Below are 17885 nucleotides of genomic sequence, written 5' to 3'. Positions count from 1 at the left end.
TTCAGCTTCAGGGTCTGAGGGAGTATAGGTACGATAGGCTTCAAGGAGACGTTCGAGAAATGCTTCCAGAGACTTGTTTTTACCCTGGATCACCTAACTTACCTTGGACAAATTTGTCGGCCATCTGGCGGATGCTCGGAGACCCCCCATTAGAGTCTGGCAGTAGACTTTCAACCTCTTCCTACCCTCTCCCATGTGGAAGTCCCAGTCGGGCCTAGTCAGGGGAAACCCGCAGTTGATGAGATCAGGGTTAACAGTCGGTCTCCTATCTGGCCCTGGGACTAGCTTCCAAGCATCTGTTATAATTCTTTCTCTTTCTTCAGTGGTGAATAGAACCTGTAAAAGCTGGTGGCAATCATCCCAGGTGGGCTGATGGGTAAAAAGAACAGACTCTAAAAGGTTTACCAGACCACTGGGTTTTTCTGAAAATTTGGGATTCTGCATTTTCCAGTTATAAAGGTCACTCGTGGCAAAGGGCCAATGCACGAGGTGAGGGTTTCCATCTGCATCGGGGGGACCTAAGGCTCTGAGAGGGAGGGCAGCAGATTCAGCTTGCGGGGGTTCATCACATTGGGTCCTAGCTCAGGTATGAGGTGGGCTGTTCTAGGATTCTACTTCTGGAGCCTCGACCTGTACTTGGGGCAGCGAAAGATGTCGGTATGGTGGGGGAAAGGAGAGCTCCTTTTCTTCTCTGTCAGACAAGGGGAGTGGTTTGGGTCCCGGAGGAGCGGAGGGTTTCTTTTCTTTTGAGGTCAGCATTAAGACAGATTTTGCTGGGACCTGTGACAGGAAGGGCTTAAGCGATGGGGATGGATTTGTCACTAGCCCTTCCCATGTGGTTATGTAACTGATTTGACCCAGGTGACCGGGGTCTGCAAGGATTATTTCCTTGACCCGACGGATGGTGGGTAGGTCAAAGGTTCCTGCTTCGGGCCAGCTGACACTGAAAATAGGCCATTCCTTTCTACAAAGGATAACCATTTTTCTTTTATTTAGGGTCAGGCCATCTCTATTAGCTAAGTGTCGAATTAGTGCTTTTGGACTAGGCCTAGAGGAGTAGATACAGTTTGACCCATAGTGATTAATCTGGTTAGTATTCTCAGTGATAGCAAGGATGTTTCTGACGGTTTTGCTGCTTACGTGAGTTATAGTGCCAGTGTACAACTCCCACCGAGGAATTGGTCTCAGGAAGGAGCCAAAACCCAGTCCTATGTGAGGCCAAAATGCTGCACTAGGTTCTCTTAGTAAGCTCAGCATGCGCCAGTCAGAGAAAAGGAACTGGAGAACAGAGGAAGAAGTAGTCTGGTTAGAAACAGTACAGTCAGAAAAGAAAAAGTGCAGAGTAAATAGAGGAAGGAGAGAGTTAAATCTGTGACAGAAAGTCCAGTCGTCAGGAGCGGTCACAGCAAGTCCAAGACTTAAAACCAGAACTAAGGGTAAATAGGCGAGGTTAATCAGGATACACATAGACCAACGGGAAAACATAAGGTAGGGGTCGGGTAACCGACAGGGGTATTCACTCAGGCGCCTTTCTGGCCACGCCCCTCACAGGGTGTTTCAACCCTCTCTTGGCTAAAGGTGTAGCCGTATAAACCCCGGCCCTGGTCACCACTAACGAAGTTATGCCGTATGAGAGAGTCGTGGAACCACAGATGGAGGCCCAATCAGACTCTGTAGCTGACGCCGTGGAGCCGCACAGATCTGACACAGCAGGCTGTGTTCAGTTACACTCTTACTACAATTATCCAATCATTCACTCAACAGACAGCTAAGACAATAACAAGCTGCCTTTGACAAAAAACAACAAGCCAGAAACAGAAGCAGAAACGGAACGGCATGTCCTCTATGAGGTTCCGCTTACAGGAGCGACCTGCTTCGTTCCATCCAAACTGACCAAACTGACTGACCAGACCAGGAGGAACCACGGGACGCCTCCCCGGTTCCCTTCAAACTAACTGACCAGGAACAGGTGGAACCGCGGGACGTCTCCCCGGTTCCCTGGGTGGAGCACGTCCACTAGCACGTCTGCCTTGACCGCCAGGCCTGCAGGTTTGATTCGGATCACAGAAATGAAAAAAAAAGACAAACACACACAAAAAACAAATAACAAAAAAAACTTACCGGCCGGGAGCTTACTGTCCGGGAGATCAAACGCTGGGAGAGCAAATGCTGGACAAACACTGGACGCAAGGAGAGGATTCGGGTGATGATCCCAGACAAACCCCCAAATGTTATGCCCGATTTCCTGTCCCCCACGAACGACTCTCCTCACGTATGCAATCAGCAGAAGCATTTATTGATCTCAACACAGCATGCAGTGGGTCTATCATCTGAATTGATAGAGGCCACGAAAGCAGGCACAGCTGGCGTTTTTATAGTCAGTCAAGGGACGTTTACATTCAACTTTCAAGCTGATTGGCTCTTATCTGGGGAAGGTTGCTGCTGATTGGCTCTTATCTGGGGAAGGTTGCTGGTGTCAGAAGTTTGGCGGTTAGGGAGGGTTCTAACGGTTACTGGCACCAGTTTGGCAGTTAGAGTGGGTTCAGGTGTGTGGGAAGAAATTTCTTTAGGGAAGGGAAAGCGATAAAGGAATTTTTCTGGTTGGGGTCTTTTGGTCCTTCAATGTCGAGTCGGTTCCGACCCATAGCGACCTGGTATAGGGTTTCCGAGGAGCTTGAACCACCAACCTTGCAGTTCAAAAGAACTTTGCAGTCCAGTGCATTAACCCACAGCGTGGCACCAGGACTCCTGAAAGCCCTATACAGAGTCACTGTAAGTCAGAACTGACTCGACTTTACAACAGCTACAGCATTGTATTTGATAGCTTATTTGATATCTGACACCAGTTTGTCCCACGTTCAATTTGTCCTGCTACAAAACTGAGCTAAACCATTTCTCTGTGAAATTCTAGTTCTTTTTTTTTTGGAAACTCTGGTTCCTTTTGTGGGGCATGACACAGAGAGCACAATCTGGTCACTTGCTGTATACATTGTTCTAGAGTTGTCATTGCCTCTACGCCTTTTCAATGGACAAAGTTAGTAAATACTTGTTCTTAAAATATAAGCCATAAATCAAGAATGCAGACCAAGGATTTTCAGGATTTTTTCTTACCTGATTTTATACTTGTATTTGTCTTCTCTTATGCTAGCACGTTGGTTGATAAAAACAGAATTTATTTGCTTTACCCTATGTAGTTTAATGCACCAGACTGCAAAGTCATTTGAATTGCAAGATTAGCGGTTCAAGCTCCCCAGTCACTCCTTGGAAACCCTATATGTCGGAATCTACTCAATGACAGCACTTAACAACAACAACAACAACATAATATATTTACAATGGTTCCAAAAAACATCAATATTATCTTTAGCTCTCAGGAGAGGAAATACATTTTAGATTTCTTTTTGGTTATTTTTATCCTCAGAATATATCATGCTATATTCAGGCTCCATGTGTTACATTTTGTTGTCTCTCTGGTTTCTTTTAATCAAGAATAAATGTTTCCATAGCTTTGATTTTTTAAAAACTTTATTTTGATATACACTTGCAGAAAGTTATAAATATTCTAGAAGAATCCCCTTTGTACCTTTATAGATTCACCAGCTGTTAATATTTTGCTTTGTCTTTTCTCTATATCCATGTACTTTCTTCTGAACTCTTTGAGAGGAATTTTCAGATAGAGTGTTTCTTTATCCATAAATACTTTCATGTGCCTATTCTAAGTACAAGGACTGTAACTATTATTGATCTATCAAAATCAACAAATGTAACACAGATATATTATCTAATCCACAGTTTCTGGAGTAAATTCACCATCTGGCCGAAGCTGCCCTTTGTAGACCTCTTTGTCCCTGATCTAGAATCTAATCCAAAATCACATCTAGGATTAAACATTTAGTTGTGGTATCTTTTTAGTCCTCATGAGTCTGAAATAATATTTCAGCCCTTCTTTGCTCTTTCGTGGTCTTGACATTTTTGAGGCATTTAAACCAGTTACTTTGTTTCTCAATTTGAGTTTGATGTTTACTCATGATTAGATTCAGATGACACCCTTTTGGCAGGAATGCTGATGCGATTCCGTGTTTAGTACCTTCACTTGACTCCAGTTTATTTTATATTCAGATTTTGTAGTGGATTCGCAGGGAAATCAGTCCAGTAGGATCTTCATCTTGACTGGAACTGGAAGTCTTTCATTTTCATTTCAATTGGATTTCTCATATTTAAATGAGGTTGGACTTATTTTCAAATGTTAAACGCCCATTGACTTTAATTTTTCTAGGAATTGTATCTTTTTGCCTTTCATTAATTTTTAATCATGCTTTTGAAAACTCTTTAATATTTTAATTTTTTTAATCTTAGCAAGAATCACCCTTTGTGATTTAAATTTTTAAAAAATTTTTGGTCAAATGTATACAGTAAAGCCTAGTCCTGGTCCACTGTAGAGATCAGAAACATTGGTTACATGGTTCACATTGGGTCAACATTCTCCTGGTTTCTCTTCTAATAGTTTCATTTCCATTTACCTCCTTTCCCTGCCTCCTAACTTTCTGTACTTCAAATCAGCTGTTGATTTGTTAATTTTATATAGTTTTTGTTTGTTTGTTTAGAGAAACACAATATTTAGGAGTGGCAATCTTTGCTTTTTGGGCTAAACTATTATTTAAAGGTTACTTCAGGGGATAATTTCAATTCTAATTTGAAGAGGGCAATAGAGTAGGGGACTTCTCCAACCTCAATAGGTCCAGTAAGTCTGGATTCTTTAAATATTTGAAGTTCTGTTCCACATTTTTCTACCTTTTTATCAGGATTCAGCTGATCAGAATGTTTAGTAGTTGTATCCAGAAGGAGCTCTGGTAGAGTAGCAGTTACGAATCAGGATGCTAACCTCAAGGTCTGCAGTTTGAAACTATCAGCCATTCCACAGGAGAAAGAGAAGGCTTTCTGCTCCCATAAAGATTTACAGTCTTGGAAACCCTATACAGGGTTGCTGAGTCAGAATCGACTCCACATCACACCACCATCACCCAGGTACCGTCTAGTTCTTCTGGTCTCAAGGTAGAGACCAGGGAAGCAATTAGCCCAGTCGTCCAGTTATTTCATTGATTCTTTTCCTGTCTTTTTAAAAAATAATATTTTATAGTGTGTGGCACTGTAGGATATGCACTGGACTGTTAACCACAAGGTTGGTGGTTCAAACCCACCAGCTGCTCCTCGGAAAGCCTACACAGGGTCTCTGTGAGTCAGAACCGGTTCAACAGCACTTACCAACAACAAAATCAAAGATGAAAATTTACACAGCACATAGGTTCCCATTTAACAATTTGTATACAAATTACTCAGTGACATCGGTTACATTTTCCACAACTTGCCATCATTTTCATTATTCCATTTTGTTGTATTCTCTCAGGGATTCTAGTTTCTCTGCCCTTTTACCTTTTCATCTTTGCTCTAGATTAACTGTTGACCATTTGTTTTCATAATTTTTGTAAAGGAACTTATTATTCACAGATGACCTCAATCTGTAATTTAACTAAGAATGTTGTTGTCATTTCTGACTTACAGCAACCCCTCTGTACAACAGCAAACAATACTGCCAAGTCCTGCACCATCCTCACAATCAGTGTTCGAGCCTGTTGTTACAGCCACCGTGTTAGTCCACCTGGTTGAGGGTCTTCCCCTTTTTCACTGACCCTCATGTACCAAGCGTGACTGGTCCCTCCCGGTGACTTGTCCAAAGTACAGAGACAGTCTAACCATCCTCATTTCTAAGGAGCATCCTCACAGCACTTCTCTCCACACAGATTTGGCACTCCATGGTATATTTGATCATCTTTGCCGATACCATAATTCAATGGCATCGATTCTTCAGTCTTCCTTATGCATTTTCCAGCTTTCTCATGCAAATGAAGCAACTGAAAAAACTATGGTTTGTGCCTGACTCACTTCAGTCTTCAAAGTGTTATCTTTGCTTTTTATCCGTGTAGAAGATCTGTTGCAGCGGATTTGCCCTATGAAGTACATTTGGTTTCTTGACGACTGCTTCAATGGGCATTGGTTATGGATCTAAGTAAAGTGAAGTCCCTGACAACTTTGTTCTCTTCTCTTGGTTTTCTTAATGTTGCATATTGGTCCAGTTGGGAGGATTTTTGTTTTCCTTATGTTGTTGTGTAATCAAGTCATCTTCACTTTTACCAAACAAGTTTGTGTCATCTGCATATCATAGGTTTGCTAATGTGTCTTCCTCCAGTCCTGATGCTGCATTCTTATTCATATAGCCTGCTTTCTTAGATTATTTACTCAGCAGATTGAATACATATGGTGAAAATATACAACTGATGCACACTCTTCCTGATTTTAAACCAAACAGTATTCCCTTGTTCTTTTTGAAGGGTTCCTTCATAGTCTATGTACAGTTCTACATGGACACAATTTCGTATTCCTGGAATTCTCACTCTTCACAGTGTTATCCATAATTTGTTATAATCCATATAGCTGAATGCCTTTGCTTAGTTAATGGAACACAGTTAAACATCTTTCTGGTATTCTCTGCTTTCAGCCAAGATCCATCTGATACCAGTAATGACAGGCCTCCTTCCATGTCCTCTTCTGAATCTGGCTTGAATTTCTGATGATTCCCTGTCAATATATCGCTGCAACTGGTTTTTAATTATCTTCAGCAAAATTTTACTTGCATGTGATATTAATTACATTGTTGGATAGTTTCTGCATTCTGTTAAATCACCTTTTTTTGGAATGGGCACAAAGAGAGAGTCAGCAGCCCAAGCTAATTCCTCATCATGGAAGAATTTAAAGTTCAGCTATGCCACAGCTACCTAATTTTCAATTTAAGCAAATGACCTAACTTTCTTGAGCTTGTTTCCAGATGTTAAATTATAGTCACAGACATGACTTCATAATTAAATATTAACGTAAAGACTCCATTCTCAGCTCCTCACGAACTCTCACATTGTCAGCCAAGGAAACCACAGGCGGTCATGGTTGGGAACTAGGATATGCTGGACTGGAGAAATCCGGGAATCATAGGTTAGGAAGAGATGTTCCAGTTCCATGTACTCAGGCATTTCTGCGCTGGTAGAGATGGGGCTGGATCTGTTGACCCTGGGATGTCTGTCAAAGTTTCTGAGTCTGACTTTTGTCCTTAATGCCTGAAAGGAGGAGCCTGGTTTTACCTCTGAAGACCCTTTCTAAATGGGGAAGTTGGGGGCAAAGCGCCACACTTAATGTGTGAGACCCTGAGCACTGTGCTCTTGAGGGCTCCTTGGGGTCGGCCCCAATCCTACTGTTGTAGTTGTTGTTGTTAAGTGCTGTCAAATTGGGTTACCAGGGAGCGGCTGGTGATTTTGAACTACCAACCTTGTGGTTCAGATGGACCTTTTGGTCCAGTGCTTGCAGAGGTGTAGGTAAGAAGTGTCCTCTGGGGGTCCTGTTCATCATTGTGGGGACTACCGAAAGGTCTGGCCTGAATCCCATCTGCTGTAGCTGGCTACTGTTAGAATTGGGGAAGGACTGACGTTTGTCAAGACTCGCTCAAAGACGATTCATAAAGGTAGTTCTGAGTTGCTCATTTTGTGGACTTTGAGTTCAGCCTAATATCGTAAATTCTTTTCCTTCCCCAGCTTTGTTTTCTCTGGACTCTGCACATCTTCAGGAGAAGAACCTGGGAAACTGATCAGTTCTGACTTCTGAAAGACATGCCCCATGTGAGTTGCTCTGTCTTCTCCCCTTCTTGAATTAAAATCATTTTGTGGTGTTTCGGAACACCAAATTTATTTAGTTCAGAATTTTCTGCCTCACTTAGCCCCATAAGGTAACCTTCCCAAACTGCCCCCATTTTAGAGAGTGATAGTAGCAAATAGCCCCCATTTTTCTCTAAATGTCAGATTTCATGATGAATCTGAGTGTTCAAAAAATTATTTTATCCAAATTCTATTTTGTAGCCTAGAGATTCAGTTTTAAAAAAAGGATTTGAAATGAGTTCATCAATTTTCTTTTTCTCATTAGAGGGAAAAGAGAAAGAAAGAACTTGTACTTGCTGAGAAATTATTTATTATTTATCTGTGGAGAAGTTTAAAAATTTAATGTGCTGTGTGATGTTAGCAATAGTTCACTGAAGTGGAAAAGTCACTCCTCTGAGCTGCTTTCTTATGGACCTTTCTAGATAATAGAACTGTGTCCGCCCTCACTTCTGTACCATCTTCCATCTTTCTAGATAGTAGGACTGTGTCTGCCCACACTTCTGTACCCTCTTCCATCTTTCTAAATAATAGACTGTGTCCACCCCTACTTCTGTACCCTCTTCCATCTTTTTGCCTTTCATCGCAAAGTCATTACCATATTCTCACAAATGAATGGGTTTGCTGTTTCAGTGGTTGGTGACTTTCAGAGATGTGGCCATAAAATTCTCTCAGGAGGAGTGGGAATACCTTGGCCCTGCTCAGAGGGAATTGTACAGGGATGTGATGTTGGAGAACTACAGCAACTTATTGTCACTAGGTAAGGTCTCCTTACACACAATATGCAGAATTTGTCCCCTATAATTTCTGCCTTTGTTGCAGATTTATGATTTCTCTCCCATAAGGAATGGTTTGTGTTTTATAAAACTCTACTATGGGTCTTCATATTCCCCTTCCTTCAAGCTTAAACACCTTCCTCTCTCGTGGTTTTGTTGTTGTTGTTTTATCAAGGTCTCTCTTCTTTGATGGATCTGAATCTTATATTTCTACAATATGACTATGTTCTATTTTCTTTTCTTTTAAGCTGGATGTCCAATCCCTACGCCAGATATGTGCTCCTTATTGGAGCAAGGAAAGGATCCCTGGATGCTGGATCCATGGGCCATGTCAGGAAGACGAAGCTCAGGTGAATAGGAGCTGGTCAGACAAGGGAGGCTACTACAAGAATAACACAGAGGGGGGTCTGTGAGGGCAGTACTTTTGAGATGTTTATGTGAAACTCCCCTCAAAGACCTGAGGAAGAAAGGCCTGAGACCTAAGGAGAGCAAGAAAGCTATAGCACATGAGTTTCCAAAGGAACCTCTCTGTCAACTCCCATTAACCACTCTTCTTGTCTCTTACATTCCTCTTTTATTTTAGTGGTGAAACTAACCTTTGGCCCCTTACAAGGAGAGTCTATTCTTTAAGTTAAGTTATTTTGTTATATTTTTGTCCCAATTGCTCTTTTGCATTTCAACTGGAATATGAATCTCCAGCCAACAAATGTTTGTTGAGATCCTACTGTGTTCTTGTCTAGGATGGTCAGGGCTTATCTCTACAGGGAGTTAACAGTTGAGCTGAGAGACCTAAATGAAGTTAGCCATGCAAAATCAAGGGAAGAAAAGACCCTGATGAAAGAATAAGCTTTGTTTATTTGAGAGCTAGAAAGGAGGTCAGTGTGACAAGGGTGTAATGTCTGTATAACATATCATTTCTGTGAGTAAAAGTGGCAGTTGTAGAAATGATATTAAAGAAGTGATCAGAGATCCTATAACTTAAAGACCTTGATCAAATTGCAATCAAGATGCATTAATAGTTACTGGAATGTGAATGTTGGAAACAAGAAGGAGAATCTGCAGTTGGAAAATATGGCCTTAGTGACAGAAATGACAACAGAGATCACAAGATCAAATTTTATAAGACCAGCAATTTATTCATTGCAAATACCTTTCTTTAATAGCAAACAGTGACTCTGTATGTGGACTAAACCACGTGGAATACACAAGAATCAAATCAACTACATCTGTGGAAATATATGATGAAAAAGCTTAAGATCATTAGTCAGAACGAGGCCAGTGTCCAACTGTGGAATGTGCCATCCATTGCTCATATGCAAGTTCAAGTTGAAGCTGAAGAAAACTGACACAAATTCACAAGGCTCAAAATACAACCTTGAGTATATCCCACCTGAATTTAGAGACCATCTCAGGAATAGATTTGATGCATTGAACACTAATGACGAAAGACCAGCAAGTTGTAGGGTGACATCAAGGACATCATACATGAAGAAAATAGGTAAACAGATGCCATCCACATGGAGCGATGGAGCAGCTGGAGACTTTAGATCCAGAGAGGGAGAGCAACTGTGTGCTGAAGACCTGGAGAGTATGTGGGGTGGGGGGAGGGCAGGATTGCAGGGTATACCCTTTGGTGGGGGGAGGGCAGGATTGCAGGGTATACCCTTTGGTTGGTTGATGATGCATGGAGGGGATTGTAACCATGGCAATGAAATGATATAGGATAGATTGAATGTAAAATTAATGTTCTCCCATGTAAACGATCACATAATTCACAATAAAACATTTAAGAAAAAAAAAAAATAGATGCCACCCAGAAGAGACTCTGAAACTTGATCTAGAACATAGAATAGCTAAATTAAATGGGAGAAATAATGAAGTGTAAGGACTAAACAGAAAATGTCAAGGGTGGCTTGAGAAGACAAAGTTTTATAATGAAATGTAGAAAGACCTGGAGTTAGAAAACCCAAAGGAAAGAATACGCTCATCATTTCTCAAGCTGAAAGAACTGAAGAAAAAATTCAGTCCTCTACTTGCGATACTGAAATACTCTGTGGGCAGCATATTGAATGATGCAGGAAGCGTCAAAAGACAATGGAAGGAATACAGAGTTACTGTATCAGAAAGACTTGGTTGATGTTCAGCTATTTCAGGAGCTAACATATGGTCAAGAACTGATGGTATTGAAGGAAGAAGTCCAAGCTACACTGAAGGCATTGATGAAAAACAAGGCTCTAAGAACTGATGGAATACCAAATACCCCTGAGATGTTTCAATAAATGGATATAACTCTGAAAACATCCATCTATGCCAAGATCAGTGAAAGACAACCACCTGGCCAACCGACTGTTGTTGTTGTGTTGTGAAGTCCCATTGAGTTGGTTCCGACCCATAGCGACCCTGTATAGGGTTTCCGAGGAGCAACTGATGAGCTTGAACAGCCAATCTTGCAGTTCAGCTTTGAAGTCTGGTGCATTAACTCACATCACCAGACCAGGACTCCCAACCAACTGTAAGAGATCCCAATTAAATTTGTGCCCATTCCAAAAAAGGTGACCCAACAGAACGTGGAAATTATCAAACAATATTTATATGTTTTGCTAGAGATGATTTAAAAATGGTTGCAAAAGTACTTTAACAGTAAAGTGCCAGAAATTCAAGCCAGATTCAGAAGAGTACATGGAACAAGGAATATCACTGCTGATGTTAGATGTATCTTGACTGAAAGCAGAAAATATAAAATTGGCTTTGTTTCACTGACTATGCATATTATACATGTGACTGTGACGATTATGAGAAATAATGGATAACGTTGTGAAGATAACGTTGTGCAGAATGGGAACTTCATGAGGAACCTGTACATAGACCAAGAGAACAAGGGGATACTGTGTGGTTTAAAATCAGGAAAGGTATGCATCAGTTTTGTATTCTTTCATCTTACATAGTCAGTCTATATGCTGAGCCAATACTCTGAGAAGCTGGACTGACTACATGAAAAAGAATGCAGAATCCGGATTGGAGGAAGACTCATTAGCAACCTGTAATATGCAGATGACACAACCCTTGCTTTTTGAAAGTGAAGACTTGAAGCTCTTACTGATGATGATCAAAAACTATGGTCTTCACTATGAATTACACTTAACATAAAGAACACAAAAATCCTCAGAAACATACAGGGTCGTGATGAGTCAGAACTGACTCGACGGCACTTAACAATAGCAACAATAACAAGAGAATGAAAAAGAATAAAACCAATAATAAAAATTAGAGTGGATAGTTAATTTCACCTGTGTTGAAAGCCTATTTAAGAAACTCTCAAAGGCTATCAGTAGAATTTTTTTAATGTTTCAGAAATGTTTTTCAATTATTTTTTTATAATTTCAGTTTCTACATGTACGATTTGATACTGTTTACATTCTATGAGTTGTACAGCTATTCTCTCCCTACATTTCTGAGTTCTTCCTCTCTCCTATTAACATAAACTTATTGCCCCTGTTTCCTATTTAATCTTTCGAGTTGCTATTGTGAATTTGATCCTGTATAGCTAGATTTTTAAAGAACACAATGCTTAAGGCATTCTTTACTAGTTAAGTTAAACTGGTTTAGTTTTAAGAAGACTTCGGGGGTATTTTTGGTTTAAAGTTTAATGATTATCTTGGGGTAATAGTTTCAGGAATTCATCCAACCTTCATGGCACCAGAAAAATCTGTATTTTATGATAATTTGAGGTTCTGTTCCACATTCCCTCACCTCCTTTTGATCTGGATTCTGCTATAGAAAAATTTAATGCTGTATTTAGAAGAAGCAAAGATGTGAAGTAAAGACAATGCTTCAGGAAAACATTGTACTCAGAAGTGTCTGTTGGAACAAGAAGGTGAAGAGAATAATCAGATGGGAGGCTGAAGTTTTAAATTTTATAGAAAGTCAACATGAGATCTAGAGGGCCTGGTGATCAAAGTGGAGTAGGAGATCAAGTCAGAATAGGAAATGTCCAAACCTATAATGGGATAAGAGTTCTAGTGATAAGGACTCAGGAAGCCAAGGGTTCCTGCTAAGAAGTTTGGGATATCCAGAAATGTCAGGCATAATGGGATTAGTCACTTTAAGGAAGGTGGATGACTATTTCTTGTTGTAGTCCTGGTGTAGTGCTGTAGATAAGCGCTCTATCTCAAGGTCACTTTGAACCGCAAGGTCAGCGGTTCAAACTCACTAGCCACTCCTTGGAAATCCTATACAGGGTCGCTATGAGTCGGAACCAACTCAACAGCACTTAACAACAACAACCTCAGGTTGATAGGCTGGTCACACTAAGAGCTTTTAGAAGTCTAGATCTCCCAGGGAAGTCAGCCTTAATAGGAGGAGATGGAAGTCTTAATAGAACCCAGAGGAGTCCTGGTATGGCTTAGTAGGATAAGCATTGGAGTGCTAGCTGCAAGGTTGACGATTCAAACCCATCAGCCGCTCCTCGGAAACCCTGTACAGGGTCTCTTGAGTTCGAACCAACTCGACAGCTCTTACCAGCAACAGCAACAGAACCAATAGCCTGTAGCAATAATAGAAAGAATGACCACTCAATTGAGTAAATTCTTCATGCCATGCACCTTTCATATGCATTCCAATCAAAGCAATCCTAAGACTTGGCTATTCCTCTCTTCTCTTTTCTGTATCTTACTAAGCTACTATCTAGAACCTTCCCATGGGTGACTCCACAGTGCCTCCTACCCCAAATCATAGTATATTTATATTTATTACCATGTATTATAATACGGAGTCCTAATGTGGCACTGTGGGTTAATATGCTGGACTGCAAGCTTGGTTTGAATTGCAAGGTCGGTGGTTCAAGCTCACTAGCTGCTCCTTGGAAACCCTATATAGGGTCTCTATGAGTCAGAACTAACTCGATGGCACTTAACAACAACATTATAATATAAAGAGCAGTTTTGAGCACCAACTGAATTTGGCCATTTACAGTGTTTTCTTAATTACCTTAAACCAGTTAGATTGTTTGCACGTGGTTTTTAAACCATATTGTGGTCTTCTAGCAAAAACGAAGTAAAAGCCAAATATTTTTATCCCAGTGTTTGTTACTGACATTGGCTGGATTTGTTTCCTACCCTATTTGTTTAGAATAAAATTTTCTTCATTGTGTACATTTGTTGGCATTTCTAGAATATAACAGAAATATATGGGAAATATGAGAATATTTGGGGTTGGATAAAGAGCAGTGGAAAGGGAAGCTTGGAAAGAGGGCATGAAGAGAAAATGCAAACACTGCATCTGCATATGCTACATTTTATATGCAGTGGAGGCTAGTTTTATAGTAAAACAGGCAAGCCGACTTGGCAGTCTAATGCATTAACCCAGAGCGCCAGACCAGGACTCCATCAACAGGTAAACAAATGAAATACAATTTTAGAATCACAATTGTAACAAGGACAAGAAATAAGGTAAAATAAGGGAATGAAGCCATGGACCCAAGTCAGATTGTCAGGGATTGTTTTTCTGAGCAACATATATTTAAACGAGAATGTTTAACCCAAAAAGGAGCGAGCCATGCAGAAAGCATTTCTTGAAAGCTGTAACAGGGTGTAGGAGAATCTGAAATAGGTACGAATTTGATTATGTTCCAGACCAGTAAGATTAAAGGATTGATTCCCGAAGATAGAAATTGCTCAAAATGAGATCAGAAAGATGAGGGTTGGGTCCATGAATAGGAATTTGGATTTTATTCTAAGTGCTTGGACAACCATTCAAATATTTTAAGTAGTGCTGTCAAACATTGGTTCACATCAAAAGCATTTGGGGAGATTGATAAGTGAAAGACTATATTATTTTAATCTAATTTTATTTTGTTTTATGTTGAGAATTTACTCAACAGTACATAAACCAATTCTACCACTTGTTTCTACATGTACGGTTTGGTGACACTGATGGCATTCTCCAAGCTGTACAACCGTTCTCACCTTCCCTTTCTAAGTTGTCCCTCCCTCATTAACAAAAACTCAGTGCTCCTAATCTTTAGAGTTGCTTGTCAATTTGAGCTTAGTGCAACCTACACTCGTGTGTCAGTTTGTGCTGCGGTAGCTTACATGTTTCTGTGATTCTGGAAGCTATGCCACCAATACTTTAAATATCAGCAGGGTCACCTGTGGTGGAGAGGTTGGAGTGTAGCATCATTTCACCTATCAGGTTTACCTTATAAGTGTGAATTCTTCTGGAAAGCAAAACCAGCACAAACTTGCTTTCTCGTTATCTTCGCAGATTTGGAGTCCAGCTGTGAGACCAAGAAACCATCTCTAGAAAAGAGTATTTATAAAATGGAGTCACTCCAGTGGACGATAATGGGAAACCCGCTGGTCCATAACCTTGAGTATAATTGTCCTGGAGACCTCATGGCGCACCAAGGTCAACTTGAGAGTCAACAGAGAAACCAGGGGTCACTTTTCAGGCCTGTGAAAACTGGTGAAGAGAAGGCCACTCAAAGTCGTTCCACACCCCCTGCTCTTTGCACAAAGGAAAAATTATATAACTGTAAGGAATGTAGACAAGCCTTTAGGTACCTGCCCTGCCTTATTCAGCATGAGAAAACTCATAATCGAGAAAAGCATTCTGAAGTAAAGAAACGTAAGAAGACCTTTAGCAAAAAGCCTAGCCCAAATCCACATCAGAGGATTCAAGCTTGTGAGAAACCCTATGAGTGTAAGGAATGTGGAAAAGCCTTTGGGCGTAGTTCGGATCTCATTCAACATCAGAAAATTCACACGAATGAAAAACCCTATCAATGTAACGCCTGCGGCAAAGCCTTTATTCGTGGCTCCCAGCTCACTGAACACCAGAGAGTTCATACAGGAGAGAAGCCCTATGAATGTAAGAAATGTGGGAAGGCCTTTAGTTACAGTTCCCAGTACACTCTCCATCAGAGAATTCACAGTGGTGAAAAGCCCTATGAGTGTAAGGAATGTGGCAAGGCCTTTATTCTTAGCTCTCAACTTACCTACCATCAGAGAATTCACAGTGGTGAAAAGCCCTATGAGTGTAAGGAATGCGGAAAGACCTTTATTCTTGGCTCACACTTGACTTACCACCAGAGAGTTCATACAGGTGAGAAGCCTTACAGATGTAAAGAATGTGAGAAGGCCTTTCTATGTGCCTCCCAGCTTAATGAGCATCTGAGAATTCACACAGGAGAGAAGCCGTACAAGTGTAAAGAGTGCGGCAAGACCTTTATTCGAGGCTCACAACTTACCTACCATTTGAGAGTTCATACAGGTGAGAAACCCTATAAATGTAAAGAATGTGGGAAAGCCTTTATTTGTAATTCTAATCTCACCCAACATCTGAGAATTCATAGTAATGAAAAACCCTACAAATGTAAAGAGTGTGAGAAGGCCTTTAATTGTTGCAAACAACTTAGTGAACACCAGAGAATTCATACGGGTGAGAAACCCTTTGAATGTAAGGAATGTGGAAAGGCCTTTATTCGGGATGCATATCTTATTCAACATCAGAAAATTCATGGCGAGAAACGGTATGAATGTAAGGTTTGTGGGAAGACCTTTACCCGTGCCACACAACTTACTTATCATCAGAGAATTCATACAGGTGAAAAACCCTACAAATGTAAGGAATGTGACAAGGCCTTTATATATGGCTCACAATTTCGGGAACACCAGAGAATTCACAGGGGTGAAAAACCCTATGAATGTAAGCAGTGTGGGAAGGCCTTTATTCGTGGGTCACACCTTACTGAACATCAGAAGATTCATACTGGAGAGAAGCCCTATGAATGTAAGGAATGTGGGAAAGCTTTTAGTCGGGGATCAGAACTGGTTTTCCATCAAAGGATCCATACTGGTGAGAAACCCTATACATGTTCCAAATGTGGTAAAGACTTTATACGTCACTCACAACTTACTCAACATCTGAGGCTTCATAAATAAGAAAACCTTTCATTGTCTTCAACTGCGCTGGTAGTGTATTGTTGTTGTTGTTGTTAAGTGCCATCAAGTCAGTTCTGGTTCATAGCAACCGTATGTAAGGTTTCCAAGGTTGTACCTCTTTGCAGGAGCAGAATGCCTGATCTTTCTTCCACAGAGCAGCTGGTGAGCTCTGCCTGTGGTCCACAGTCCAGTGCTTACCATCTAGAGCTCCCCTGCTCCCTGGTAGTATGTTAGAGAATCCATATTGTAATTGTAATGAATGTAGGCCTAGGCCGCCCTTTAGATTTGGCTCAGAATCAGCTCATTTTTAGAAGGCCTGTGTTAACTTAGAAACTTTGGTGGTGTTTTGCTGCTAAGCTCCTGGCTGATCACCAAAAGGTCTGCAGTTCAAACCCACCAGTTGCTCCATGGGAGAAAGATGTCACAGTCTGCTTGAGTAAAGGTTTGCAGCATTGAGAACTCAATGGGGCAGTGCTCTTCCATCCTACAAGGCATTGATGAGACCTTTTATGGACAGTACTTCAGGCCAGCCATTTCCAAAACACTACATTCAAGAAATAATAGCTCCAAAATATATTTGAAGAGAGAGGCTTCTACCCGACTGCATGTGAGGCTGTGACTAACCAAATTCCATTATTGACAAAACAAACACACTTGTTGTTGTTGCTAAGTGCCATCAAATAGGTGCCCTAAATAAACTTGGAACACACCCAATAAAAAGATTTTGAGAAGACCTTCAATAAGAAAAAGATTACTTTTGTTAAACTCATTGCTTCCTAAGCTTAACTAGGAATCCATTTTCTTCTCTGATATTTATTACTGTCATTAGGTTGTGGACACACTTGGAGATACCCTGTCTTAACTAAAAGGACTAACTAGAAATTTCAGGCATTGTGGTAGTTAATTCAATTTGGGTGTGTGTATGTGATGTTTTTTATACTATTAGAGGAAAAAAATCCCTCATTCAAGTTTTCAGTATCCTCTCTTCAGTATCTCATCATCTAATTTAATGAAAATGTTTTCATTGCTGCTTTTGTTATATTTTTGAAAGGGAAATTTTAATAAATATTCAGCACTGCTGCTGATTTCATAAATCCTGTTTTGAAATTTGGAATATCCCACTGAAGTGGGTATAAGGTACATGAATCCAAGAATTACTAAAAGCGTATAGTGGATGCAATACTGCTTTAGTTTCTACTTCTTATTTTTTAGTTACCATCACAAGACATGGTTGAAATTAAGCTGGTTTTTTATTCATGTTTTCCTTTTCAAACGTCATTCCATTTCTCTTGTAAAATTTACCTTATACCAAAGAATTAATGCAAATATTTTTAAAACCACCACTCTTACTCCCCAATTAATGCTAGAACTTCGGGGTTTACTTTTTGATATTTTTTGCTGTTCTGAAGAATGGTCTG

At 40.4% G+C, this 17885-nt stretch overlaps 1 protein-coding gene across 1 annotated transcript; it reads left to right on the top strand.

The window, feature by feature from the left end:
• The first annotated feature begins 651 nt into the window (after nucleotides 1-651).
• ZNF571 (zinc finger protein 571) lies at nucleotides 652-16467 on the top strand. Its single transcript, XM_006867395.1, has 3 exons — nucleotides 652-657; nucleotides 8385-8511; nucleotides 14789-16467. The coding sequence occupies exons 1-3, from the start codon at nucleotides 652-654 to the stop codon at nucleotides 16465-16467; spliced, it is 1812 nt and encodes a 603-aa protein (XP_006867457.1).
• The last annotated feature ends 1418 nt before the right edge of the window (nucleotides 16468-17885 follow it).

The sequence above is a fragment of the Chrysochloris asiatica genome, unplaced genomic scaffold, assembly GCF_000296735.1.
Source record: "Chrysochloris asiatica unplaced genomic scaffold, ChrAsi1.0 scaffold00104, whole genome shotgun sequence".
NCBI lineage: Eukaryota > Metazoa > Chordata > Mammalia > Afrosoricida > Chrysochloridae > Chrysochloris > Chrysochloris asiatica.
Note: the sequence above shows the minus strand (reverse complement) of the source record. Positions and strands in the feature narration are given on the sequence as shown.